The sequence below is a fragment of the Panulirus ornatus genome, chromosome 3, assembly GCF_036320965.1.
Source record: "Panulirus ornatus isolate Po-2019 chromosome 3, ASM3632096v1, whole genome shotgun sequence".
NCBI classification, from domain to species: Eukaryota; Metazoa; Arthropoda; class Malacostraca; order Decapoda; family Palinuridae; genus Panulirus; species Panulirus ornatus.
In genome coordinates, this window is record NC_092226.1 from 292062 (window position 1) to 319787 (window position 27726).

The window sequence follows — 27726 nt, forward strand, 5'->3', positions numbered from 1 at the left end:
CCAATGGAACTGAAACATGGAGATGGAATGAGTCACAAAGGTCAAGAATCCAGGCTGTGGATATAAGCTATAGAGTGGAAGAGCACTGGTGGGAGAGAAATGTTGGAAGAGTGTGTGGAATAATGTATGTGAAGGAGGTCTATAAGGACAGGGATAAGTGGAGACTCCTGCTGTGACCACACTGTTAATGGGAGCTCCTGTAAGGAATGTGTGTGTGTGTGTGTGTGTGTGTGTGTGTGTGTGTGTGTGTGTGTGTGTGAGACAGCTCATGTTCTGAAACCAGCTCCATAGTTTGAAGTGAACATTTTGCAATATATTGATACATGTTCATGGTATGCTATGGTATGCTTGCAGCAATTACAGTCAGTGATAAAAGCTGAATGACAGCCAGAGGAAGGGGAGTTTTTCCAAGCCTGATATGCCTGATCCCTCACCTGAATGGCCTCAGAACAGGCATGGTAGAACAATGGGCTGGATAAAGAGGTCAGCTTGGAGGAAGAGGGGACAAAAGCTTCCATTCTTGCAAGAATAACCTCTGCTATATGTTTGGTGGAGACAGAAGCATCACCACATAAAAGACATTAATCTACCAAAGGAAAGTCAGAAAAGAAGTTATGTAAGTTATTCCAGTCAGCTTTGTTGAGGGGCCAGTATTTATGCTTAGAAGGGGCTGCTGGAAGGGGAGGTACCATTAGAAAAGATACATTTATGAAAATGTGATCAGATGAACCAATTGGGGACAAAATTGTATATTCACAGTGGGATGAACCAGAGGTGAAAAACAAATCCCAAGTATTGGGAGAGTGGTCACAGCTGTGAGGACTATGGGTGGGATGGGAGATAATTTGCTCTAAATCATTGAGAATAGAGAATGTGAGGGCTTCAATCCCTCCACCATTCAAATGGGAGGACTTTAACCATTCCCCATGGTGAATGTTGAACTGCCTGAGGTAGAGGATGTTGGCTTGTGGGTGAAAGGATGTCAGAGTCTCATGGCAGGAGTTTAGATAGTCAAAGAAGGATATAGAATTTGTAGAAGTAGGAGAGGAAGAGTGTGGAAGCAGGGAGACAGACCTTAAGACACAAAACATCAAAGTTTGGAGACTCAAGGTCCCTCAGGCATGCAACAGGTGTGCTGATGTTGGAATAAGCAAAAACACCATCTTTGAACTGGGATTGTGAGCAGAGGTCATAGTTAGATATGAAAAAGGGACTAGAGAGAACATCATAAGACAGCTGTATATAAGACAAAAGCAAGATATTAAGAGAGGTACAAGACAGATGCCGTTCAAATGAGGATAGGTTACTCTAGAGACTGTGAAAGTTGGTATAGTGAAGAGAAGAAGAGGAAGATCTAACAGAGAGGGGAAGGTCATGGGAGGGGCCGGTACTAATATCAAAAGAGCCCTCCCTCTCATTGGCAGTAAAATCAAGGAGAAACCCAGAGATTCTTAGCACCCTAAATGCCAGGGAGTAGGGGCCATAGATTTGACACTCTGTCATGATGATACTTGTAAGTGCCTGACTGGACAGGAATTGGCAAAAGTATTCATGTGAAAAAAAAAGGAAAGATAATAATAAGCAAGGTGTAAGAAGGTGTAAGTTGCTTGTAAGAGGAAGAAAGGACTAGCCTGGTAGTCCCATTTTCATGTGACAGAAAGCAAGACCAGCAATCCTGACATAGAAATCTTAAGATGATTCTGGGCACCACTTTAACGCTCCTCAGTCAGGACAGTTGTACCACCCTGGGTGGCTGTTGTCAACAATCTACTACCTATGCCTTTTTCTTCTCTTCCTCAGTATTTCTAACCTTTTCCGTTCACCACATACTTTCCTTTTTATTCCTGTATCTCACAATCTTCTGTCCAGCTCCTAATTCAAAAACCTTTAAAAGTCTTTCTTTAAATTTTACCCACCTCATTCACACATGACTGCATCCCTACATCCTTACTGCTCCTCTATCTAATCTTTTGGTCATCCTCCTTTCATATTTCTTGCACTCTTTCTGATTCATCTTCTGACTTGCCGACTCTTTTACTTCTCCAATCTTCGCCATACCGCGAAACGGTCAGTCTCCAAAGAATCCTCTCAACTGTAGCATCTAGCAAGGCCTTTTTTACCTTTCATCCACTGCCACTCAGTTAATCAAACCCTTTTGCTCTTCTCATTCACATATACACATGGATAAAGACAGAGAAAAAGTTAAAATAACAATTTCTGTGGTTTTTCATGGAAAAATGGCATCACTGGGTAAATGCATGTGGAATCAAAGTATGCAGCCAAAGGGTTAATGTGACTTGCTTTAACAACTAAGTTGAGATTAAAATCACTTAATCTAGAATACCTAATAACTACAATTATATTTTCTCCACTTCACAGTACAACAAAAATTTGTCTTAAAGGATCAGAAACTAAGAATCAGATCCTAGAATCTTCACCATATCCCCCTTTAAACAAGCATTCCTTGGAATGTCTCCATTTGCAGTTTTTTCATGTTTGAAACTAACAAAAAAAAACTGTCAACTAACCAACAGATGCCTGAAGGAACTTTGAACCAATGCGGGAATCTCTACCCACAGCACCTGCTACCTGAGAGACATCTGCACCTGTAGCCTCACAGAGGGCAGAGATAGCATTGATGCTGGAGACACGCTGAGCAAGAAATGCATTTGATGCCTGTTAAGAATACATAATGTAAGTAGCACTCAGTCTAAGGAAATAATGTGTCTAATCAACCCTCTCTTTGGAACAAATAGCTTTATTTATTTACTTTTGAGAAAACTAAATCATTTACTCATAAGATAGTCATGACCACTACTATAATAACATATTCTTACACTTTTAGTTACAGCCAAGTTCTACCATTTGTATAATGTATTCAGAACAATACAGCAAATAATACCTGAATAAATCTATTTGGCCAAATTATTGAGCATCAAAATGTAGAGAAAAAAGTACAGCATCTTAAACAAACCACCTGTTAGATACTTGATGACTTACAGTATTAAATCACTCAACACAAAATCTGTTCACATAATCAAAACATTGGAAGAAAAGGTGTTACTGGAGTATGCCTGCTTGAGGTTGCATTACAAGGGAAAAGTCACCTTTCAAAAGTCTTTATCACTGGGAGAACAGCCTCATCAAAGATTTTCACAGGAGTCTGCAAGTCCCTACTACTGGATGTAGCACAGCCTTGAGCTGCAGGAGCCTTTAGAAAGAGGTCCTGGGTAACACCAGAACTCCAAAAATAGATGCTGGTCCTGGGATGAAAAATAATATATAAAAAGTGACACAATATATATCCATTTCAGCTTTCACTTTTAACCACTTGTTTAATCCTCTGCCATTGATGACATACTCTCACTTTCCTCCTAGGAACATTTCAATGCCTCTTATAGAATTCTTTCCATACTTTACACTCTGAACACTTCACAACCATCATCAATATACTCTTATCTATATAGTAAAGAATTTACAACCATACCAATTTAGATAATTCAGATGACCAGGTGCTTGTTGTAATAATTTTCTCCGTTGGTACCCAGTGACTGTAAATCCAAGTCAGTTGTGCAACAGCTTCATTGCCCTCAGCTGACTCCTCCCCACCAATCAGCACCCGGTCTGGTTCTAAAAGGTTCTCAATAGCAGTCCCTTCTGCTAAAAATTCTGGATTGGATAATACCTGTCATAGGAAAAGGATTCAGCTGAAAAATTGCCAGTAAGTAACTCATCAAGCTACAATACAGGAAATAGTGAACATGTGCTAACTATACAGCTAAAGCACAAGTATCCTTAAACTTAGAGAAAAAGTCACAAGAAATGGAAGTAATGTGTCATACATATTTTCTTTTTCATATGCAAAACCCTAATTAAGGAAAAGAAGCCTCAACAAAACCAAGGCTTGTGGGAAACAAAAAACTTCTCCAGAAATAGGAAAAGAAAGGAAAATAAACAAAAAAGTTTTTTGGAGGTTAAAACTTCCTTTTTGAAAGGGACAGGAGGTAGTGATAATAACTGATAATGTTAAAAAAATAGGTGAACTCCCTGTAAGTGAGGAGCAAATGAATTGGCAAAGGGAAGAGGGCGTGTAAGACCAAAGCTTTGCACTTAAATAGGTAGTGAAGAAGGTTCTGCAGAAAGAGTAGAAAGTATATGCACCACTTTTCAATTCCGAAAAGGAATACAGTGAACACAAAAACTCTCAGGGAAAGTTTAAGTATATGGTGTACCAGAAAGAATTTTCTAATGCTGTTAAAGCTTTTCTAATGATAGCACAAGTGTGAGAGAAAGTGTTGGTATGAATGAGTGCTTTAGACAAAATGAGGGCATACATTATTGTGTTTCCCATTTTAGAAAGTTAAAAGGTATAAGTTTGTTGAGTATTCCTGGTAAATTATATGGGAGGGTATTGATTGAGAGGGTGAAGGCATGTACAGAGCATCAGATTGGGGAAGAGCAGTGTGGTTTCAGAGGTGGTAGAGGATGTGTGGATCAGGTGTTTGCTTTGAAGAATGTATGTGAGAAATACTTAGAAAAGCAAATGGATTTGTATGTAGCATTTATGGATCTGGAGAAGGCATATGATAGAGTTGATAGAGATGCTCTGTGGAAGGTATTAAGAATATATGGTGTGGGAGGAAAGTTGTTAGAAGCAGTGAAAAGTTTTTATCGAGGATGTAAGGCATGTGTACGTGTAGGAAGAGAGGAAAGTGATTGGTTCTCAGTGAATGTAGGTTTGTGGCAGGGGTGTGTGATGTCTCCATGGTTGTTTAATTTGTTTATGGATGGGGTTGTTAGGGAGGTGAATGCAAGAGTTTTGGAAAGAGGGGCAAGTATGAAGTCTGTTGGGGATGAGAGAGCTTGGGAAGTGAGTCAGTTGTTGTTCGCTGATGATACAGCGCTGGTGGCTGATTCATGTGAGAAACTGCAGAAGCTGGTGACTGAGTTTGGTAAAGTGTGTGGAAGAAGAAAGTTAAGAGTAAATGTGAATAAGAGCAAGGTAATTAGGTACAGTAGGGTTGAGGGTCATGTCAATTGGGAGGTAAGTTTGAATGGAGAAAAACTGGAGGAAGTAAAGTGTTTTAGATATCTGGGAGTGGATCTGGCAGCGGATGGAACCATGGAAGCGGAGGTGGATCATAGGGTGGGGGAGGGGGCGAAAATCCTGGGAGCCTTGAAGAATGTGTGGAAGTCGAGAACATTATCTCGGAAAGCAAAAATGGGTATGTTTGAAGGAATAGTGGTTCCAACAATGTTGTATGATTGCGAGGCGTGGGCTATGGAGAGAGTTGTGTGCAGGAGGATGGATGTGCTGGAAATGAGATGTTTGAGGACAATGTGTGGTGTGAGGTGGTTTGATCGAGTAAGTAACGTAAGGGTAAGAGAGATTTTTTTTTTTTTCATACTATTCGCCATTTTCCGCGATAGCGAGGTAGCGTTAAGAACAGAGGACTGGGCCTTTGAGGGAATACCCTCACCTGGCCCCCTTCTCCGTTCCTTCTTTTGGAGAAAAAAAAAAAAAAAAAAAAAACGAGAGGGGAGAATTTCCAGCCCCCCCCACTCCCTTCCCTTTTAGTCGCCTTCTACGACACGCAGGGAATATGTGGGAAGTATTCTTTCTCCCCTATCCCCAGGGTAAGAGAGATGTGTGGAAATAAAAAGAGCGTGGTTGAGAGAGCAGAAGAGGGTGTTTTGAAATGGTTTGGGCACATGGAGAGAATGAGTGAGGAAAGATTGACCAAGAGGATATATGTGTCGGAGGTGGAGGGAACGAGGAGAAGAGGGAGACCAAATTGGAGGTGGAAAGATGGAGTGAAAAAGATTTTGTGTGATCGGGGCCTGAACATGCAGGAGGGTGAAAGGAGGGCAAGGAATAGAGTGAATTGGAGCGATGTGGTATACCGGGGCTGACGTGCTGTCAGTGGATTGAATCAAGGCATGTGAAGCGTCTGGGGTAAACCATGGAAAGCTGTGTATGTATATTTGCGTGTGTGGACGTATGTATATACATGTGTATGGGGGGGGGTTGGGCCATTTCTTTCGTCTGTTTCCTCGCGCTACCTCGCAAACGCGGGAGACAGCGACAAAGTATAAAAAAAAAAAATATATATATATATATATATATATATATATATATATATATATATATATATATATAGAGGGGATAGGGGATTAAGAATACTTCCCACGTATTCCCTGCGTGTCATAGAAGGCGACTAAAAGGGGAGGGAGCGGGGGGGGGCTGGAAATCCTCCCCTCTCGTTTTTCTTTTTTTCAATTTTCCAAAAGAAGGAACAGAGGGGGCCAGGTGAGGATATTCCAAAAAAGGCCTAGTCCTCTGTTCTTAACGCTACCTCGCTAACGCGGGAAATGGCGAATAGTGGACGTATGTATATACATGTGTATGGGGGTGGGTTGGTCCATTTCTTTTGTCTGTTTCCTTGCGCTACCTCGCAAACGCAGGAGACAGCGACAAAGTATAATGATAAATAAAAAATAATATATATATATATATATATATAATTTTTTTTTTTTTTTATACTTTGTCGCTGTCTCCCGCGTTTGCGAGGTAGCGCAAGGAAACAGACGAAAGAAATGGCCCAACCCCCCCCCCATACACATGTATATACATACGTCCACACACGCAAATATACATACCTACACAGTTTCCATGGTTTACCCTAGACGCTTCACATGCCCTGCTTCAATCCACTGACAGCACGTCAACCCCGGTATACCACATCGCTCCAATTCACTCTATTCCTTGCCCTCCTTTCACCCTCCTGCATGTTCAGGCCCCGATCACACAAAATCTTTTTCACTCCATCTTTCCACCTCCAATTTGGTCTCCCTCTTCTCCTTGTTCCCTCCACCTCCGACACATATATCCTCTTGGTCAATCTTTCCTCACTCATCCTCTCCATGTGCCCAAACCACTTCAAAACACCCTCTTCTGCTCTCTCAATCACGCTCTTTTTATTTCCAGACATCTCTCTTACCCTTACGTTACTCACTCGATCAAACCACCTCACACCACACATTGTCCTCAAACATCTCATTTCCAGCACATCCATCCTCCTGCGCACCACTCTATCCATAGCCCACGCCTCGCAACCATACAACATTGTTGGAACCACTATTCCTTCAAACATACCCATTTTTGCTTTCCGAGATAATGTTCTCGACTTCCACACATTCTTCAAGGCTCCCAGGATTTTCGCCCCCTCCCCCACCCTATGATCCACTTCCGCTTCCATGGTTCCATCCGCTGCCAGATCCACTCCCAGATATCTAAAACACTTCACTTCCTCCAGTTTTTCTCCATTCAAACTCACCTCCCAATTGACTTGACCCTCAACCCTACTGTACCTAATAACCTTGCTCTTATTCACATTTACTCTTAACTTTCTTCTTCCACACACTTTTCCAAACTCAGTCACCAGCTTCTGCAGTTTCTCACATGAATCAGCCACCAGCGCTGTATCATCAGCGAACAACAACTGACTCACTTCCCAAGCTCTCTCATCCCCAACAGACTTCATACTTGCCCCTCTTTCCAAAACTCTTGCATTCACCTCCCTAACAACCCCATCCATAAACAAATTAAACAACCATGGAGACATCACACACCCCTGCCGCAAACCTACATTCACTGAGAACCAATCACTTTCCTCTCTTCCTACACGTACACATGCCTTACATCCTCGATAAAAACTTTTCACTGCTTCTAACAACTTTCCTCCCACACCATATATTCTTAATACATTCCACAGAGCATCTCTATCAACTCTATCGTATGCCTTCTCCAGATCCATAAATGCTACATACAAATCCATTTGCTTTTCTAAGTATTTCTCACATACATTCTTCAAAGCAAACACCTGATCCACACATCCTCTACCACTTCTGAAACCACACTGCTCTTCCCCAATCTGATGCTCTGTACATGCCTTCACCCTCTCAATCAATACTCTCCCATATAATTTACCAGGAATACTCAACAAACTTATACCTCTGTAATTTGAGCACTCACTCTTATCCCCTTTGCCTTTGTACAATGGCACTATGCACGCATTCCGCCAATCCTCAGGCACCTCACCATGAGTCATACATACATTAAATAACCTTACCAACCAGTCAACAATACAGTCACCCCCTTTTTTAATTTTTTTTTTTTTTTTTATACTTTGTCGCTGTCTCCCGCGTTTGCGAGGTAGCGCAAGGAAACAGACGAAAGAAATGGCCCAACCCCCCCCCATACACATGTACATACACACGTCCACACACGCAATATACATACCTACACAGCTTTCCATGGTTTACCCCAGACGCTTCACATGCCTTGATTCAATCCACTGACAGCACGTCAACCCCTGTATACCACATCGCTCCAATTCACTCTATTCCTTGCCCTCCTTTCACCCTCCTGCATGTTCAGGCCCCGATCACACAAAATCTTTTTCACTCCATCTTTCCACCTCCAATTTGGTCTCCCTCTTCTCCTCGTTCCCTCCACCTCCGACACATATATCCTCTTGGTCAATCTTTCCTCACTCATTCTCTCCATGTGCCCAAACCACTTCAAAACACCCTCTTCTGCTCTCTCAACCACGCTCTTTTTATTTCCACACATCCCTCTTACCCTTACGTTACTTACTCGATCAAACCACCTCACACCACACATTGTCCTCAAACATCTCATTTCCAGCACATCCATCCTCCTGCGCACAACTCTATCCATAGCCCACGCCTCGCAACCATACAACATTGTTGGAACCACTATTCCTTCAAACATACCCATTTTTGCTTTCCGGGATAATGTTCTCGACTTCCACACATTTTTCAAGGCTCCCAAAATTTTCGCCCCCTCCCCCACCCTATGATCCACTTCCGCTTCCATGGTTCCATCCGCTGACAGATCCACTCCCAGATATCTAAAACACTTCACTTCCTCCAGCCTCTCACCATTCAAACTCACCTCCCAATTGACTTGACCCTCAACCCTACTGTACCTAATAACCTTGCTCTTATTTTTTAATATATATATATATATATATATATATATATATATATATATATATATATATATATATATATATATATATATATATATATATCTTTATAAAAGAAAGATATATATATATATATATATATATATATATATATATATATATATATATATCTGGTAGAGGATGTGTGGATCAGGTGTTTGCTTTGAAGAATGTATGTGAGAAATACTTAGAAAAGCAAATGGATTTGTATGTAGCATTTATGGATCTGGAGAAGGCATATGATAGAGTTGATAGAGATGCTCTGTGGAAGGTATTAAGAATATATGGTGTGGGAGGCAAGTTGTTAGAAGCAGTGAAAAGTTTTTATCGAGGATGTAAGGCATGTGTACGTGTAGGAAGAGAGGAAAGTGATTGGTTCTCAGTGAATGTAGGTTTGCGGCAGGGGTGTGTGATGTCTCCATGGTTGTTTAATTTGTTTATGGATGGGGTTGTTAGGGAGGTAAATGCAAGAGTTTTGGAAAGAGGGGCAAGGATGAAGTCTGTTGGGGATGAGAGAGCTTGGGAAGTGAGTCAGTTGTTGTTCGCTGATGATACAGCGCTGGTGGCTGATTCATGTGAGAAACTGCAGAAGCAGGTGACTGAGTTTGGTAAAGTGTGTGAAAGAAGAAAGATAAGAGTAAATGTGAATAAGAGCAAGGTTATTAGGTACAGTAGGGTTGAGGGTCAAGTCAATTGGGAGGTGGGTTTGAATGGAGAAAAACTGGAGGAAGTGAAGTGTTTTAGATATCTGGGAGTGGATCTGGCAGCGGATGGAACCATGGAAGCGGAAGTGGATCATAGGGTGGGGGAGGGGGCGAAAGATTCTGGGAGCCTTGAAGAATGTGTGGAAGTCGAGAACATTATCTCGGAAAGCAAAAATGGGTATGTTTGAAGGAATAGTGGTTCCAACAATGTTGTATGGTTGCGAGGCGTGGACTATGGATAGAGTTGTGCGCAGGAGGATGGATGTGCTGGAAATGAGATGTTTGAGGACAATGTGTGGTGTGAGGTGGTTTGATCGAGTAAGTAACGTAAGGGTAAGAGAGATGTGTGGAAATAAAAAGAGCGTGGTTGAGAGAGCAGAAGAGGGTGTTTTGAAATGGTTTGGTCACATGGAGAGAATGAGTGAGGAAAGATTGACCAAGAGGATATATGTGTCGGAGGTGGAGGGAACGAGGAGAAGAGGGAGACCAAATTGGAGGTGGAAAGATGGAGTGAAAAAGATTTTGTGTGATCGGGGCTTGAACATGCAGGAGGGTGAAAGGAGGGCAAGGAATAGAGTGAATTGGAGCGATGTGGTATACCGGGGTTGACGTGCTGTCAGTGGATTGAATCAAAGCATGTGAAGCATCTGGGGTAAACCATGGAAAGCTGTGTAGGTATGTATATTTGCGTGTGTGGACGTATGTATATACCTGTATGGGGGGGTTGGGCCATTTCTTTCGTCTGTTTCCTTGCGCTACCTCGCAAACGCAGGAGACAGCGACAAAGTATAATAAATAAATAAAAAAATAATATATATATATATATATATATATATATACACACACAGACACATACATATATACACATGCACACAATTCACACTGTCTGCCTTTATTCATTCCCATCGCCACCTTGCCACACATGGAATAACATCCCCCTCCCCCCTCATGTGTGCGAGGTAGCGCTAGGAAAAGACAACAAAGGCCCCATTCGTTCACACTCAGTCTCTAGATGTCATGTAATAATGCCAGAAACCACAGCTCCCTTTCTACATCCAGGCCCCACAGAACTTTCCATGGTTTACCCCAGACGCTTAACATGCCCTGATTCAATCCATTGACAGCACGTCGACCCCGGTATACCACATCGATCCAATTCACTCTATTCCTTGCCCGCCTTTCACCCTCCTGCATGTTCAGGCCCTGATCACTCAAAATCTTTTCCAATCCATCTTTCCACCTCCATTTGGTCTCCCACTTCTCCTCATTCCCTCCACCTCCGACACATATATCCTCTTGGTCAATCTTTCCTCACTCATTCTCTCCATGTGCCCAAACCATTTCAAAACACCCTCTTCTGCTCTCTCAACCACGCTCTTCTTATTTCCACACATCTCTCTTACCCCTACATTACTTACTCAATTAAACCACCTCACACCACATATTGTCCTCAAACATCTCATTTCCAGCACATCCACCCTCCTGCGCACAACACTATCCATAGCCCACACCTCGCAACCATACAACATTGTTGGAACCACTATTCCTTCAAACATACCCATTTTTGCTTTCCAAGATAATGTTCTCGACTTCCAAACATTCTTCAAGGCTCCCGGGATTTTCGCCCCCTCCCCCACTCTATGATTCACTTCCGCTTCCATGGTTCCATCCGCTGCCAGATCCACTCCCAGATACCTAAAACACTTTACTTCCTCCAGTTTTTCTCCATTCAAACTTACCTCCCAATTGACTTGACCCTCAACCCTACTGTACCTAATAACCTTGCTCTTATTCACAATTACTCTTAACTTTCTTCTTTCACACACTTTACCAAACTCAGTCACCAGCTTCTGCAGTTTCTCACATGAATCAGCCACCAGCGCTGTATCATCAACAAACAACAACTGACTCACTTCCCAAGCTCTCTAATCCCCAACAGACTTCATACTTGCCCCTCTTTCCAAAACTCACGCATTCACCTCCCTAACAACCCCATCCATAAACAAATTAAACAACCATGGAGACATCACACACCCCCACCGCAAACCTACATTCACTAAGAACCAATCACTTTCCTCTCTTCCTACACGTACACATGCCTTACATCCTCGATAAAAACTTTTCACTGCTTCTAACAACTTACCTCCCACACCATATATTCTTCATACCTTCCACAGAGCATCTCTATCAACTCTATCATATGCCTTCTCCAGATCCATAAATGCTACATACAAATCCATTTGCTTTTCTACGTATTTCTCACATACATCGTTCAAAGCAAACACCTGATCCACACATCCTCTACCACTTCTGAAACCACACTGCTCTTTCCCACTCTCATGCTCTATACATGCCTTCACCCTCTCAATCAATACCCTCCCATATAATTTACCAGGAATACTCAACAAACTTATACCTCTGTAATTTGAGCACTCACTCTTATCCTCTTTGCCTTTGTGCAATGGCACTATGCACGCATTCCACCAATCCTCAGGCACCTCACCATGAATCATACATACCTTAAATAACCTTACCAACCAGTCAACAATATAGTCACCCCTTTTTTAATAAATTCCACTGCAATACCATCCAAACCCGCTGCCGTGCCGGGTTTCATCTTCCGCAAAGCTTTTACTACCTCTTCTCTGTTTACCAAATCATTTTCCCTAACCCTCTCACTTTGCACACTACCTCGACCAAAACACCCTATATCTGCCACTTTATCATCAAACACATTCAACAAACCTTCAAAATACTCACTCCATCTCCTTCTCACATCACCACTAATTGTTATCACCTCCCCATTAGCCCCCTTCACTGAAGTTCCCATTTGCTCCCTTGTCTTACGCACTTTATTTACCTCCTTCCAGAACATCTTTTTATTCTCCCTAAAATTTAATGATACTCTCTCATCCCAACTCTCATTTGCCCTCTTTTTCACCTGTTGCACCTTTCTCTTGACCTCCTGTCTCTTTCTTTTATACATCTCCCACTCACTTGCATTTTTTCCCAGCAAAAATCATCCAAATGCCTCTGTCTTCTCTTTCACTAATAATCTTACTTCTTCATCCCATCACTCACTACCCTTTCTAATCAACCCACCTCCCACGCTTCTCATGCCACAAGCATCTTTTGCGCAAGCCATCACTGCTTTCCTAAATACATCCCATTCCTCCCCAACTCCCCATATATATATATATATATATATATATATATATATATACATATTGGTTCCAACAATGTTGTATGGTTGCGAGGTGTGGGCTATCGATAGAGTTGTGCGCAGAAGGGTGGATGTGCTGGAAATGAGATGTTTGAGGACAATATGTGGTGTGAGGTGGTTTGATCGAGTAAGTAATGTAAGGGTAAGAGAGATGTGTGGAAATGAAAAGAGTGTGGTTGAGAGAGCAGAAGAGGGTGTTTTGAAATGGTTTGGTCACATGGAGAGAATGACTGAGGAAAGATTGACCAAGAGGATATATGTGTCAGAGGTGGAGGGAACGAGGAGAAGTGGAAGACCAAATTGGAGGTGGAAAGATGGAGTGAAAAAGATTTTGAGTGATCGAGGCCTGAACATGCAGGAGGGTGAAAGGAGTGCAAGGAATAGAGTGAATTGGAACGATGTGGTATACCGGGGTCGACGTGCTGTCAATGGATTGAACCAGGGCATGTGAAGCGTCTGGGGTAAACCATGAAAGTTCTGTGGGGCCTGGATGTGGAAAGGGAGCTGTGGTATCGGTGCATTATTACATGACAGCTAGAGACTGAGTGTGAACGAATGGGGCCTTCGTTGTCCTTTCCTAGCACTACCTCGCACACATGAGGGGGGAGGGGGTTGTTATTCCATGTGTGGTCAGGTGGCGATGGGAATAAATAAAGGCAGACAGTATGAATTATGTACATGTGTATATATGTATATGTCTGTGTGTTTATATATATGTGTACGTTGAGATGTATAGGTATGTATACTTGCGTGTGTGGACGTGTATGTATATACATGTGTATGTGGGTGGGTTGGGCCATTCTTTCGTCTGTTTCCTTGCGCTACCTCGCTAACGCGGGAGACAGCAACAAAGCAAAATAATAAAATAAAAAAAAATATATATATATATATCTGTGTATGTATACATTGAAATGTATAGGTATATATATGTGTGTGTGTGGGTGTTTATGTATATACATGTGTATGTGGGTGGGTTGAGCCATTCTTTCGTCTGTTTCCTTGCGGTACCTCACTAATGCGGGAGACAGCGACAAAGTATCATTCTATTTATTCATTTATTTTGCAATCTATTTTATTTTACAATGAATAAATATAAATATATCAAAAAGCCATGGTGGCATCACACAGCCCTGCATCACACCTACATGCATCCCAATACTTTCCCTAAAATTTCCATCCACTCTTAAACACACATTTGCTCCTCTACAGAAGGGTTTCACACCATCCAACAGTTGTCATCCTACACCACATATCCTTAACTCATCCTATAAGGCATTCCACTCAACTCTGTCTTATGTTTTCTTGAGATCCATGAAAGCAGTATACAACTTTTTACCTTTCAATAAATACTTTTCCATGGTCATTTTTACGACAAAAAATCTGATCTGCACATCCCCTACCTTTCTTAAAACCCCCTTGCTCTTCACTCACTCTGCATTCAGTCATTTCCATCACTCTATCAATTAGCATTCTTGCATACACTTTTCCTGCTATCCTTAACAGTCTTATTCCCCAATAATTGCTACATACATCCTTAGCACCCTTTCCTTTGAATAAAGGAATAATAATAGCTTTCATCCATTCCTCAAGCACAACCTTCTGTTTCCATGCTGAATTACATATCAGATACATCCCCTCTTACACACTTTCTCCTCCATACTTCAGCATTTCAGCTGTAATCCCAACCACTCCACATGCCTTTCCTACCCTTAGCCTAATTATTGCCCTTCTTACCTCCCTTTCTGATAAAGGCCCTTGCACTTGTATTCTCTTCCTTCCATCCTCCATACCCATGCATGTAACAACTGCTGCCTCCCCTTATCCCACATTCATTAGTTCTTCAAAATACTCTTTCCATCTTCCTTTCACTTCATCCTTCGGATTCAGCAACTCCCCTTCGTTGCTTCTTACATTCACATTTCCACTCTTATATCCACCTCTTTCTTTTTTCACCTCCTTCCAGTATAGTTTCTTATTACCCCAAAACCTTTAACTTAACTTCCTTCTAAAATCTTCATCTACTCTTCCTTTGCTTTCCTCTACCAGCTTCTTAACATTCTGCTTATACATTTTATATTCTCCCCTCTTCCTATGCTGAACTTCCATTGATACCTTCCTAACATGCAATGTACAATGTACCTTTTCTTCTCGTCCATAGCATTTCTAATCTGTTCTGTTCACCTTGCATTGCCCTTTTTATTCATATACCTCAAGACCCTGTATCCAACTAATAATTCTATAACCTTCAATAGTATTTCTCTAAATATTTTAAACACCTCATTCACATACGAATGCACCCCTACATTCACTGCACTTCTATCTAAGCTTTCAGTTACCTTCCTTTGATACTCCTCCCTGCATTCTTTTCTGATTCATCTTCTCATTTGCCAATGCTTTTACCTCTCGATTCTTCTTTTCACCATACCTCTACTTCTCCCTGATCCTCATCCCCACAAGAACTGCAAAATGGTCACAGTCTCCAAAGAATCCTCTCAACTCTAGCATCTACCATGGCCTTTCTCAGTCTCTCATCAACTGCCACATAGTCAATCAAGGTCATCTGCTCTTCTCTTCTATCAATCCTCATCCAAGTATATCTATGGATCATTTTGGGCTGAAGAAAGGTGTTTGCAAGGAATAAACCCCTCTCAGCACAAACATCCACAAGATAACTTCTATTCTCATTTACTCCAGGCACTCCCAATATATTTATACAGTCACTCAAACTTCTCCAGAAAATCTTCATTTCATCCTTACCTCATACCATCTTCATATTCACAGACGCATATACACATACCCAAGCATATTTCACAATCCCAATCTTTCCTTTCACCCACACTATTTTTTATCCATTCCATCCATGCTCTGAAACACCCTCCCACACTCTTGGTGACAGCAGAATTGAACATCCTTCTTTCCCTCTTCCCCGGTAATTTTCACTCATTCCCATTCATACCACACCTCTTTCCATGCCCTCCTATAACTTGAATTCATCACTTCTATTTTCACTTCACACAACCTATTCAAGGATATGGGTTTCCCCAATCCCTAGCACATCCAAGCTAATTTTTTTAAACCTCTCACAAGCTCCCTCCTGTCACTCTCACCAGTCATTCCATTCACATTCAGTGTCATCACCTTCAATGGCTCATCTATTTTAATCCTTGACACAACTGGTAGCATCCAGTGCCGCTTCTTTGCCTTTTGTGCCACACCCTTGACAGGTCACTGGCAAAGTGTAACTCCAGCACAGTTTTTTTAGAGGCAGTGAGGCTCCAAAATTATCAAAAAAACTAAAAATTGACAGCACACCTCAAGTGTCTACCTAAATATAAAAGGATTACCTAATGGAGCTGGGTAATGCCTCCCCATTTAGTTCCGCCCCTAAGAGGTGTACTAACAAGGTCACTATGGTAAGGCAGGGAGATACTTAGGTACTCTAGTAAAACTAGTTCATGCTATCAAGGTACTAAAACTTAACTTTAAGAGTGAAAGATACAGTAACACCAGTAAATGAATTTTTTTTTTCATACTATTCGCCATTTCCCACATTAATGAGGTAGCGTTAAGAACAGAGGACTGGGCCTTTGAGGGAATATCCTCACCTGGCCCCCTTCTCTGTTCCTTCTTTTGGAAAATTAAGAAAAAAACGAGAGGGGAGGATTTCCAGCCCCCCGCTCCCTTCCCTTTTAGTCGCCTTCTACGACACGCAGGGAATACGTGGGAAGTATTCTTTCTCCCCTATCCCCATGGATAAGTAAATGAAATCATAATAAATAAAACAGGAAGCCCACATAAGTCTTATCCAAGGACACTGAGACAAGAAATCATATAGTTAAACTCTTGACTGCACTCTTCAGTATATCACTTGCTATGGGGAGAGTTCCAGAGGAATGGAAGCTTGCTAATGTAACACCCATTTTCAAAAAAGGTAATAAATCACTGCCAAGAAATTATCACCTAATCAGCTTAATGTCTGTAGCTGAGAGACCATCATTCAGGATGAGATTGTAAACAATTTGAAGTAATATCACTTTATTACTTTCAGCACAGTTCTTGATGGAATCATTCATATCTGACAAATCTGCCTGATTTCTTTAATGATATAATCATCATGTATGATGAAAGTATAGCAGTTGATGTCATCTATCTAGATTTTCAAATAGCATTCAATAAAGTACAACATCAAAAGTTATGAAATATACATCACAAGTATAGATGGAGTTGTTTTTTGATGGTTAGGAAATTGATTAAATGGCCATAAACAAAGAGTTGTGATTAACAGTCAAGCCTTAGAATGGTGAAACTTAACAAGTGGTGTACCACAAGGATCAGTCTTGGGACTGGTTGTCTTTCTCATATATATTATTGATACTGGTAATGGGCTGCATTGTATTGGATCAAAATTTGAAGATGATACTAAGTTAGAAAATAAATCTACAACAGAATCTGAACATCTGCACATTCAAATAAACACAAACAAACTTATGGACTGGTCAAGGTTTTACATGTTGGTTGAGAAAATGAAAGGGTAAGCTACATAATGAATTCTGTTGAACTGCAAAAGGTAAATGAGGAAACAGACTTGGGTGTGATAATCTCCAGTGATCTACAGCCAAGTAAACAGTACACAGAAGCAGTTGAAAAGGCATGAAACTTCTTGGGTTTATGGGAAGAGTTATAGAATTTAAGTCCAAGAAAATAATCCTTACTTTTTACAAGTCACTCATGTGTCCCAATCTTGTGTTCAGCTCTGGTCACCCTACTTGAGGAAAGACATAGAGAGGGTGGAGAGAGTACAGAAACAAGCTGCCAAGACGATTCCTGGACTGAGAAACAAATCCTATGAGAGATGACTAAATGACTTAAAGCTACTTAGTTTAGAAAAGATAAGGTAAGGCTAAGGGTGATCTGATACAAGGATTCAAAATTATTACAAACTCTGATAACCTTGATCTAATGAGCTACATAAGGATAGATTTGTCTAATCTCACTTACAGTAATGGTTAGAAACTCAAGGTCAAATTTTTACCTTGATTTTTTTTTTTTTTTTTATTATACTTTGTCGCTGTCTCCCACGTTTGCGAGGTAGCGCAAGGAAACAGAAGAAAGAAATGGCCCAACCCCCCCCCCCATACACATGTATATACATACGTCCACACACGCAAATATACATACCTACACAGCTTTCCATGGTTTACCCCAGACGCTTCACATGCCTTGATTCAATCCACTGACAGCACGTCAATCCCGGTATACCACATCGCTCCAATTCACTCTATTCCTTGCCCTCCTTTCACCCTCCTGCATGTTCAGGCCCCGATCACACAAAATCTTTTTCACTCCATCTTTCCACCTCCAATTTGGTCTCCCTCTTCTCCTCGTTCCCTCCACCTCCGACACATATATCCTCTTGGTCAATCTTTCCTCACTCATTCTCTCCATGTGCCCAAACCACTTCAAAACACCCTCTTCTGCTCTCTCAACCACGCTCTTTTTATTTCCACACATCTCTCTTACCCTTACGTTACTCACTCGATCAAACCACCTCACACCACACACTGTCCTCAAACATCTCATTTCCAGCACATCCATCCTCCTGCGCACAACTCTATCCATAGCCCACGCCTCGCAACCATACAACATTGTTGGAACCACTATTCCTTCAAACATACCCATTTTTGCTTTCCGAGATAATGTTCTCGACTTCCACACATTCTTCAAGGCCCCCAGAATTTTCGCCCCCTCCCCCACCCTATGATCCACTTCCGCTTCCATGGTTCCATCCGCTGCCAGATCCACTCCCAGATATCTAAAACACTTCACTTCCTCCAGTTTTTCTCCATTCAAACTCACCTCCCAATTGACTTGACCCTCAACCCTACTGTACCTAATAACCTTGCTCTTATTCACATTTACTCTTAACTTTCTTCTTCCACACACTTTACCAAACTCAGTCACCAGCTTCTGCAGTTTCTCACATGAATCAGCCACCAGCGCTGTATCATCAGCGAACAACAACTGACTCACTTCCCAAGCTCTCTCATCCACAACAGACTTCATACTTGCCCCTCTTTCCAAAACTCTTGCATTTACCTCCCTAACAACCCCATCCATAAACAAATTAAACAACCATGGAGACATCACACACCCCTGCCGCAAACCTACATTCACTGAGAACCAATCACTTTCCTCTCTTCCTACACGTACACATGCCTTACATCCTCGATAAAAACTTTTCACTGCTTCTAACAACTTTCCTCCCACACCATATATTCTTAATACCTTCCACAGAGCATCTCTATCAACTCTATCATATGCCTTCTCCAGATCCATAAATGCTACATACAAATCCATTTGCTTTTCTAAGTATTTCTCACATACATTCTTCAAAGCAAACACCTGATCCACACATCCTCTACCACTTCTGAAACCACACTGCTCTTCCCCAATCTGATGCTCTGTACATGCCTTCACCCTCTCAATCAATACCCTCCCATATAATTTACCAGGAATACTCAACAAACTTATACCTCTGTAATTTGAGCACTCACTCTTATCCCCTTTGCCTTTGTACAATGGCACTATGCACGCATTCCGCCAATCCTCAGGCACCTCACCATGAGTCATACATACATTAAATAACCTTACCAACCAGTCAACAATACAGTCACCCCCTTTTTTAATAAATTCCACTGCAATACCATCCAAACCTGCTGCCTTGCTGGCTTTCATCTTCCGCAAAGCTTTCACTACCTCTTCTCTGTTTACCAAATCATTTTCCCTAACCCTCTCACTTTGCACACCACCTCGACCAAAACACCCTATATCTGCCACTCTATCATCAAACACATTCAACAAACCTTCAAAATACTCACTCCATCTCCTTCTCACATCACCACTACTTGTTATCACCTCCCCATTTGCGCCCTTCACTGAAGTTCCCATTTGCTCCCTTGTCTTACGCACTTTATTTACCTCCTTCCAGAACATCTTTTTATTCTCCCTAAAATTTAATGATACTCTCTCACCCCAACTCTCATTTGCCCTTTTTTTCACCTCTTGCACCTTTCTCTTGACCTCCTGTCTCTTTCTTTTATACATCTCCCACTCAATTGCATTTTTTCCCTGCAAAAATCGTCCAAATGCCTCTCTCTTCTCTTTCACTAATACTCTTACTTCTTCATCCCACCACTCACTACCCTTTCTAATCAACCCACCTCCCACTCTTCTCATGCCACAAGCATCTTTTGCGCAATCCATCACTGATTCCCTAAATACATCCCATTCCTCCCCCACTCCCCTTACTTCCATTGTTCTCACCTTTTTCCATTCTGTACTCAGTCTCTCCTGGTACTTCCTCACACAGGTCTCCTTCCCAAGCTCACTTACTCTCACCACCCTCTTCACCCCAACATTCACTCTTCTTTTCTGAAAACCCATACAAATCTTCACCTTAGCCTCCACAAGATAATGATCAGACATCCCTCCAGCTGCACCTCTCAGCACATTAACATCCAAAAGTCTCTCTTTCGCGCGCCTGTCAATTAACACGTAATCAATAACGCTCTCTGGCCATCTCTCCTACTTACATAAGTATACTTACGTATATCTCGCTTTTTAAACCAGGTATTCCCAATCATCAGTCCTTTTTCAGCACATAAATCTACAAACTCTTCACCATTTCCATTTACAACACTGAACACCCCATGTATACCAATTATTCCCTCAACTGCCACATTACTCACCTTTGCATTCAAATCACCCATCACTATAACCCAGTCTCGTGCATCAAAACCACTAACACACTCATTCAGCTGCTCCCAAAACACTTGCCTCTCATGATCTTTCTTCTCATGCCCAGGTGCATATGCACCAATAATCACCCACCTCTCTCCATCAACTTTCAGTTTTACCCATATTAATCGAGAATTTACTTTCTTACACTCTATCACATACTCCCACAACTCCTGTTTCAGGAGTATTGCTACTCCTTCCCTTGCTCTTGTCCTCTCACTAACCCCTGACTTTACTCCCCAGACATTCCCAAACCACTCTTCCCCTTTACCCTTGAGCTTCGTTTCACTCAGAGCCAAAACTTCCAGGTTCCTTTCCTCAAACATACTACCTATCTCTCCTTTTTTCACATCTTGGTTACATCCACACACATTTAGGCACCCCACTCTGAGCCTTCGAGGAGGATGAGCACTCCCCGCGTGACTCCTTCTTCTGTTTCCCATTTTAGAAAGTTAATACAAGGAGGGGAGGATTTCTGGCCCCCCGCTCCCGTCCCCTCTAGTCGCTTTCTACGACACGCGAGGAATACGTGGGAAGTATTCTTTCACCCCTATCCCCAGGGATAATATACATATATATATACATATACACATACACACACATACACATACATACGCACATATACACACACACACACACACATACATATATATACATATGAAAAATGTAAGAAACAATTTAGAAAACTTTTATAAAACCTTTTAAATTTCTGGATTCTGCCTATGTTCTCACTCATCATTTTACCTTGAATGAGGCAAAATATTTTTTCTTCATCAGGATTGGTAACATATGGAAAGATTTACCAATTAGAATGGTTGAAAGCAGTACCACTGATATGTTTCAGAATAGACTTGATAAATATTTTGCTTCATATCCACAACTGATATTATATGCATCTCCTTAGCTACATGAAAAATGTATATTTTTTCTATCTTTAATATGTATACATTTCCCATCTTTGATTTTCATATCCCTTCCACTATCACAAACAGCCTCAAAGGGACCCACTGGTCTGTTGCTGTTTGAATTCCTTTGTATTTTGGTGAGGTTTACACCTCTCTCTTTTAACAAACTACCCAAACAGCAGTTGTGGCAAAAGCTTGTTCCACACACTAATCCAATCAGCTGCCACCACCCAAGAATGACATCATCATGAAAGGCCATGCAGGCTTACCGCTCATAATTCCTGGGACATGGAGTTTACCCCAACAGTGATTACTTTCAGTAGAGATAAAAGTTTTTCAGAAAGAGAGGAAGATAGGGTGAAAAACAATAATGGAAAATTATTCACAGGACAATTGCTGGAAAGAAATCATTTTTCATTCTTTAAAACTCACTTTTCTCACCAGGGTCAGCTGTTCTACACGCTAACATGAGTGTAACATGGAGGTGGAGGGAGAGTGAAACCTCTCTATAGGAAAACGATGACCACACACACAAGTGAGGCTTACCTTGTGGCACTTCACTGATCTTCCTCCCCATAGGAGAGGCTCTAAGAATAACTTCCTCGTCAAAGTTTAGCATGGTAGCATCTTGCTAACACAGCTCTCAGAAAGAGGCTTCACCAAGTCAACAAAACCATTCTGTTCTACATCAAACCATTCCTTCAGAAAGAGGATTCAAACAGCCTAGGCACACCAAAGAAGAGGGTTCCTTGCTAATCTCAAAGATCTCTTAAGTATTCTCAAAAATGCAACCGAACAGAAAACAATTTCTGTAGAAAGAATCCTTTGAAAGGAAACATCAAAGGATTGAAATCTTTAATGCATAACATTTTCAAACCCTGTAACAGTAGAGACAATCTAAGATATACTGCAATAAGATGATTCTCATGTTTACGGAGGAGACCTTTCATAACTGAACAAAGTCAAGACTTTTGACAACCCCCATGTAGGCAATTGGTGGAGTGGGGGAGATACAGATGCACATGAGAAACAACTTGAAAATCAATCCTAAGTGGGTCCTAAAACAGGTTCAAACTAAAGAACCTGGCAGCAGAATCTGAAGGTCTTCTAGACTTCTAAAGGTGAACCTCAGAAAGGCATGAGAACACAGATAGTAAGGAACAGATAAAAAAGAGGCTAGAACCTGTTAAAAACTGTCTGTTAAGACTCATGGACATTATGAGGTAAGAGAATGTCATGTATTTCCTACGTTCTAAGAGAAAAAAGTTAAATACAATTGTGCATCGCTCAAAAAACTCAATGCTTGAATACAGAGTTCCTGACCCCAAATAAGATAGCCTAATAACAGTTAAGAGGAAAAGCACATTTGACCTAGAATGGTACCATGAATGTATTACTTGGAACTAACAAGTTAGAGCCCTGAAAACATCAAACATCTTAGTGAGAATTCACCTTAAATACTGGGAAACTTTGATTGCTCTGGTTCAACCCTGGACAAGGCAACTGCAGCAAACATCCTATGTGAACATTGGAGAAATCACAGCTGACCAGGTATTCACTAAGATACCTTTTTAAGGCTTCATTCCCAAAGGGAGGAGCTGGACTGTGTAAAATGGGAGCCCAACCAATTTCAAGCAATATATTCTAGTTCCTTGAACATGAACTCTGTCTAATGAAGCAATCTAAAACAATTTATTCTAGTCTCTTGAAAATGAAGTGTGTCTGATGAACCAATATCAAGCAATATATTCTAGTTTCCTGAAAATAAGGTCTGTCAAATGAATCATTTTCCAGTAATATATTCTAGTTTCTTGAAAATGAAGTCTGCATAATTAACCAATTTCATGCGATGTATTCTAGTTTCTTGAAAATGGAGTCTGTCTAATGAGCTAATTTCACGCAATATATTCTTGCTTCTTGAAAATTAAGCCTGTTTAAAGCAATAGAGTCTAGTTTCTTGAAAATGAGGTCTGTCCAATGAACCAATTCTAAGCAATATATTAAAGTTTCTTGTAAATGAAGTCTGTCAAATAAACCAATTCTAAGCAATACTTTTAGTTTCTTGAAACTGAAACCTGTCTAATGAGCCAAATTCAAGCAAAATATTCTAGTTTCTTGAGAATGAAGTCTGTCTAATGAACCAGTTTCAAGCAATGTGTTCTAGTTTCTTGAAAATGAAGTCTATCTAATAAACCAATTCTGAGCAATGAATTCATCTCTTGAACATGAAGTCTATCCATTAACCAATTTCAAAAAATATATTCTAGTTTCTTCAAGATGAAGTCTGTTTAATGAACCAATTCCATGAAATATGTCCTAGTTTCTTGAGCATGAAGTTTGTCTAAGGACCCAATTTCAAGCAATATACTGTAGTTTCTTGAAAATGAAGTCTGTCTAATGAACCAATTTCAAGCATTATATTATAGTTTCTTGAGCATGAGGTCTGTTTAATGAACTAATTTCAAGCATTACAATGTAGTTTATTGAAAGTGAAGTCTGTCTAGTGAACCAATTTCAAGCAGTGTATTCTAGTCTCTTGAGCATGAAGTCAGTCTAATCAATCAATATCCAGTAATGCATTCTAGTTAGTTGAAGTCTGTCTAATGAACCAATTTCAAGTAATATTTTCTAGTTTCTTCAAAATGTAATAAGCCTAAACGAAACAATTAATCCCACAGGATGGATGTTATATGTGATCATGAAGAGCAAAAAATAAAATACCTAAAACACGAAAATACTTGACAAATCCACATGAATTCATTCATGACCAACAAAACAGAAATTCAAATGTCTTCATTTCCTTCATCTTGATCATGATTAATATGAATGTAATCTTAGAAACAGTGCATCGGCCAAAAACAAACAAACAAACATTCAAACAATTATCCTCCACATTTGGCAATTGATTTTAAGAAATAAAGTAAATAATGTTTGTCCTTACAGCTCAAAAAAAAGTTGTTTGGAGCAGAGCAAAGGCCGTAAAGAGCTTCATCATAACTATATAAGTCTTCAACTGAATAATGTAGGTCTTGCTTTCATGACAGCCCAGGCAAATACTTCACCACACACCGGACATATCAGACATATCAGATGACAAATCATGTTACATATCAGGAGGATTAGCAGACTGATAGTGATTTAGATAAATAATTGCTTCATAGCGCATATAATCGTCATCATATTCTTTGTAAACAGCATAACTCTTGAGAATTAATGAGCTCAAGAAAGTGCACTCAAGAATCAAGAAGTGGGATGCTACACATATCTGATACAATTAGATTGCTTACATCCAAACATTCTCCATAACAAATGAAGTGACATTTGCCTTCCTGTGAGTTGCCAGGATGGTATGCAGTGACAGTAGTAGGGTGAAGAGAAGGATTTTTGAACAAAATCCAAATGGTCCACAATATGATTCTATCCTCCTCAGCTTCAGCAGGAAATATGATCAAAATCAAGTCACAGGGGATTCTCAGAGGAATCCTCATCATCCAGTAATGGGAGAGGATGTTGAGTCAACCATGTAAAACTGTACAAAACATCTAGACTGCACAGAATTTTATGAATTCTTTTTTATCAAATGTAAAGAAATGATCAGGTGATACAGTAATATACAGTACATGGATGGATAGCATATCTAACATGTATAGCAGTATATGGACTGGATAGCGCATCTAACCCATATAGAGGCAAGTGAGGTTAAACATCATTGTCCACAGATGTTCTATGGTTGTTTTTCTTGTACGACTTTTATTTCTTTAGCCACATGCATACCTTACTAGCACTTGGTTCTGTACAGTTTCTGTTTTCCTCTTACATATTTACTAATTCCACTCTTTTGCACATCAAATAAGCTAAATACAGTACAAGTATTCTTTATTCATTTTTGTTTCAAAGTAAAATCAAGTGGATAGTGTTTCCTTTGTTGGCAAACACATCAATATGCAGGATTCTTCTGAAAATTTTGAGCAATGCTATTCAATTTTTTACAAGTGAATCTTAACAAAACTTCTCCATCATCCATCTTGCTTTGAATGTGGGAAAAACAAGGTAATAATGGAGTAGTATGGGAGAAGAAAGGAGAGCCATATTCAAGGGATATATGACATTCTTTCTTCAGCTACATAAACATAATTGGAGGTAATCTTCATGGATAACCAATATGAATGAAAATTTCCAAACGATATATGATTAGGGATGAATGTCATATGAGGTGAACTAATTATATGGAGAATTATTCATTTGCCACTTTCTCTGCAAACAAAGAATTAGAATGTAACAAAAAGAGTTAACTCACCTGAAATGATACTCCAGGCTTTGTATTAGCAGACAAGATGTGGGTAATGGACTCAGCAGCACGCACAGGAACTGTAGATTTCTCCACCACAATCTTGTGTCCTTCTGCTACCTCAGCAATCTTCCTTGCACACATCTCTATGTGCTTCAGGTCAGCTGCTCGTCCCTGGAAAAAACATATTCCAGTACATAGTTATACACACTTCTGTTTCCCCTTTTAGAAAGTTAAAATACAAGGAGGGGAGGGTTTCCAGCCCCCCACTTCCGTCCCCTTTAGTCACCTTCTACGACACGTGAGGAATGCGTGGGAAGTATTCTTTCTCCCCTATCCCCAGACAGTATGAATTACGTACATGTGTATATATGTATACGTCTGTGTGTGTATATATATGTATACATTGAGATGTATAGGTATGTATATCTGCGAGTGTGGACGTGTATGTATATACATGTGTATGTGGGTGGGTTGGGCCATTCTTTCATCTGTTTCCTTGCGCTACCTCACTAATGCGGGAGACAGCAACAAAGTTATACAAACACATGCATATACATACTTACCTACTTCCTGCTCTGACAGTCCCTTCTATCTTAATAGAAATCCCACAGTACACAGGAAGGCGACTTCAGGTCATAAAGAGTTGCGTTTTTTGTGCATTTAATATCTATATGGGGATAGTGTGGGGTAACTAAACACTAAATGTTTCATGTTTTCTCTGTGCTAAATGCATCATGGGCACAAAGGGCCTTGGGATGTGTTGAACTGGTATTTGTAGTACTGTAGGGATGTGTTATGTCCGGAACATAGATGGAAAAGTATAACTCATATCTATCTAGGGAGCATAGTTTAAAATGTATGTGTGTTTGGCAAGATGGTATTTAAGTCGAAGTTGAGAGGGGAGATGTCTACTGCTTGTTTGGTCATGTCAGTGTGCAGTGGGCAGGAGTAAGCTTTCTATTTCTACTTGGAGGTTGGTAGTTAGCTCTGGAGTAGTATGGATGAGAGGGTTTAGTGCTGCTTCAAAGGTTTGAGTGATTGAGTGCCAAGAATGTTAAGGTGAGATAGTACTGGGAGGATCTTTTGGTTTAATTGTGTAAGTGTTGAGTGTTTGTGGTTGATAAGGATCCAATGATTCTTCTGAGTGCTCCATTTTACGAGGTTTGCAGTTTTATTTGTTTTTGAGGGGGCAGAAGACAAGGCAGGTGAGACATAGTGTTAGGTGGAGCAGAAAATTGTTGTAAAGGGTACTAGGCTATCATTTCTAATGTCAAAATCTGGTATCAGTTAGTGTTCTGATGGCATTTAATTTGTGTGGTGCTTTTGTGGTCATACTGATGACAAATTCATTTACAATACCTAAAGCCCTCTTTAAAGAAAGACTCCTTGTATTTTTCAGGATATCTTCATAAAGGGCACTGCAGCCCAAAGCAGTACTAATTTTGTGTAGCAGGGGAATGAGGACTCCTTGGAAATGACAAGTCCTTTAATGGACTATACTACCAATGATACAGCCTTACTAAGGGTGAGCTTTCATCTGTGGTGTAAACTCATGTACAAACACTCAAGTTACACAAGTTGATGACATATAAATACCTATGAATACAGTATAACATATATTTTTCATCTATTATACTTATTCACTGTATCTCGCATTTGCAAGGAAGCACAAGGAAACAGATGAAAAAATGGCCCAACCCATCCACATACACATGTATATAAATAAATGCCCATACACGCACACATGCATAAC

The 27726-nt window shown here is 40.5% G+C and overlaps 1 protein-coding gene across 4 annotated transcripts in view; it reads right to left on the reverse strand.

The window, feature by feature from the left end:
- The window catches only part of sgl (UDP-glucose 6-dehydrogenase sgl), a 198867-nt gene that overhangs the window by 118837 nt on the left and 52304 nt on the right, over positions 1-27726 (reverse strand). For 3 of the 4 annotated variants that reach the window (XM_071682636.1, XM_071682617.1, XM_071682628.1), the window contains exons 4-6: positions 25980-26144; positions 3488-3685; positions 2529-2676 (exon numbers count right to left, since the gene is read on the reverse strand). In XM_071682636.1, coding sequence (XP_071538737.1) covers positions 2529-2676; positions 3488-3685; positions 25980-26144 — 511 coding nt within the window. The remainder of the gene's footprint in view (positions 1-2528; positions 2677-3487; positions 3686-25979; positions 26145-27726) is intronic. The other variant, XM_071682646.1, reaches the window with a different exon arrangement.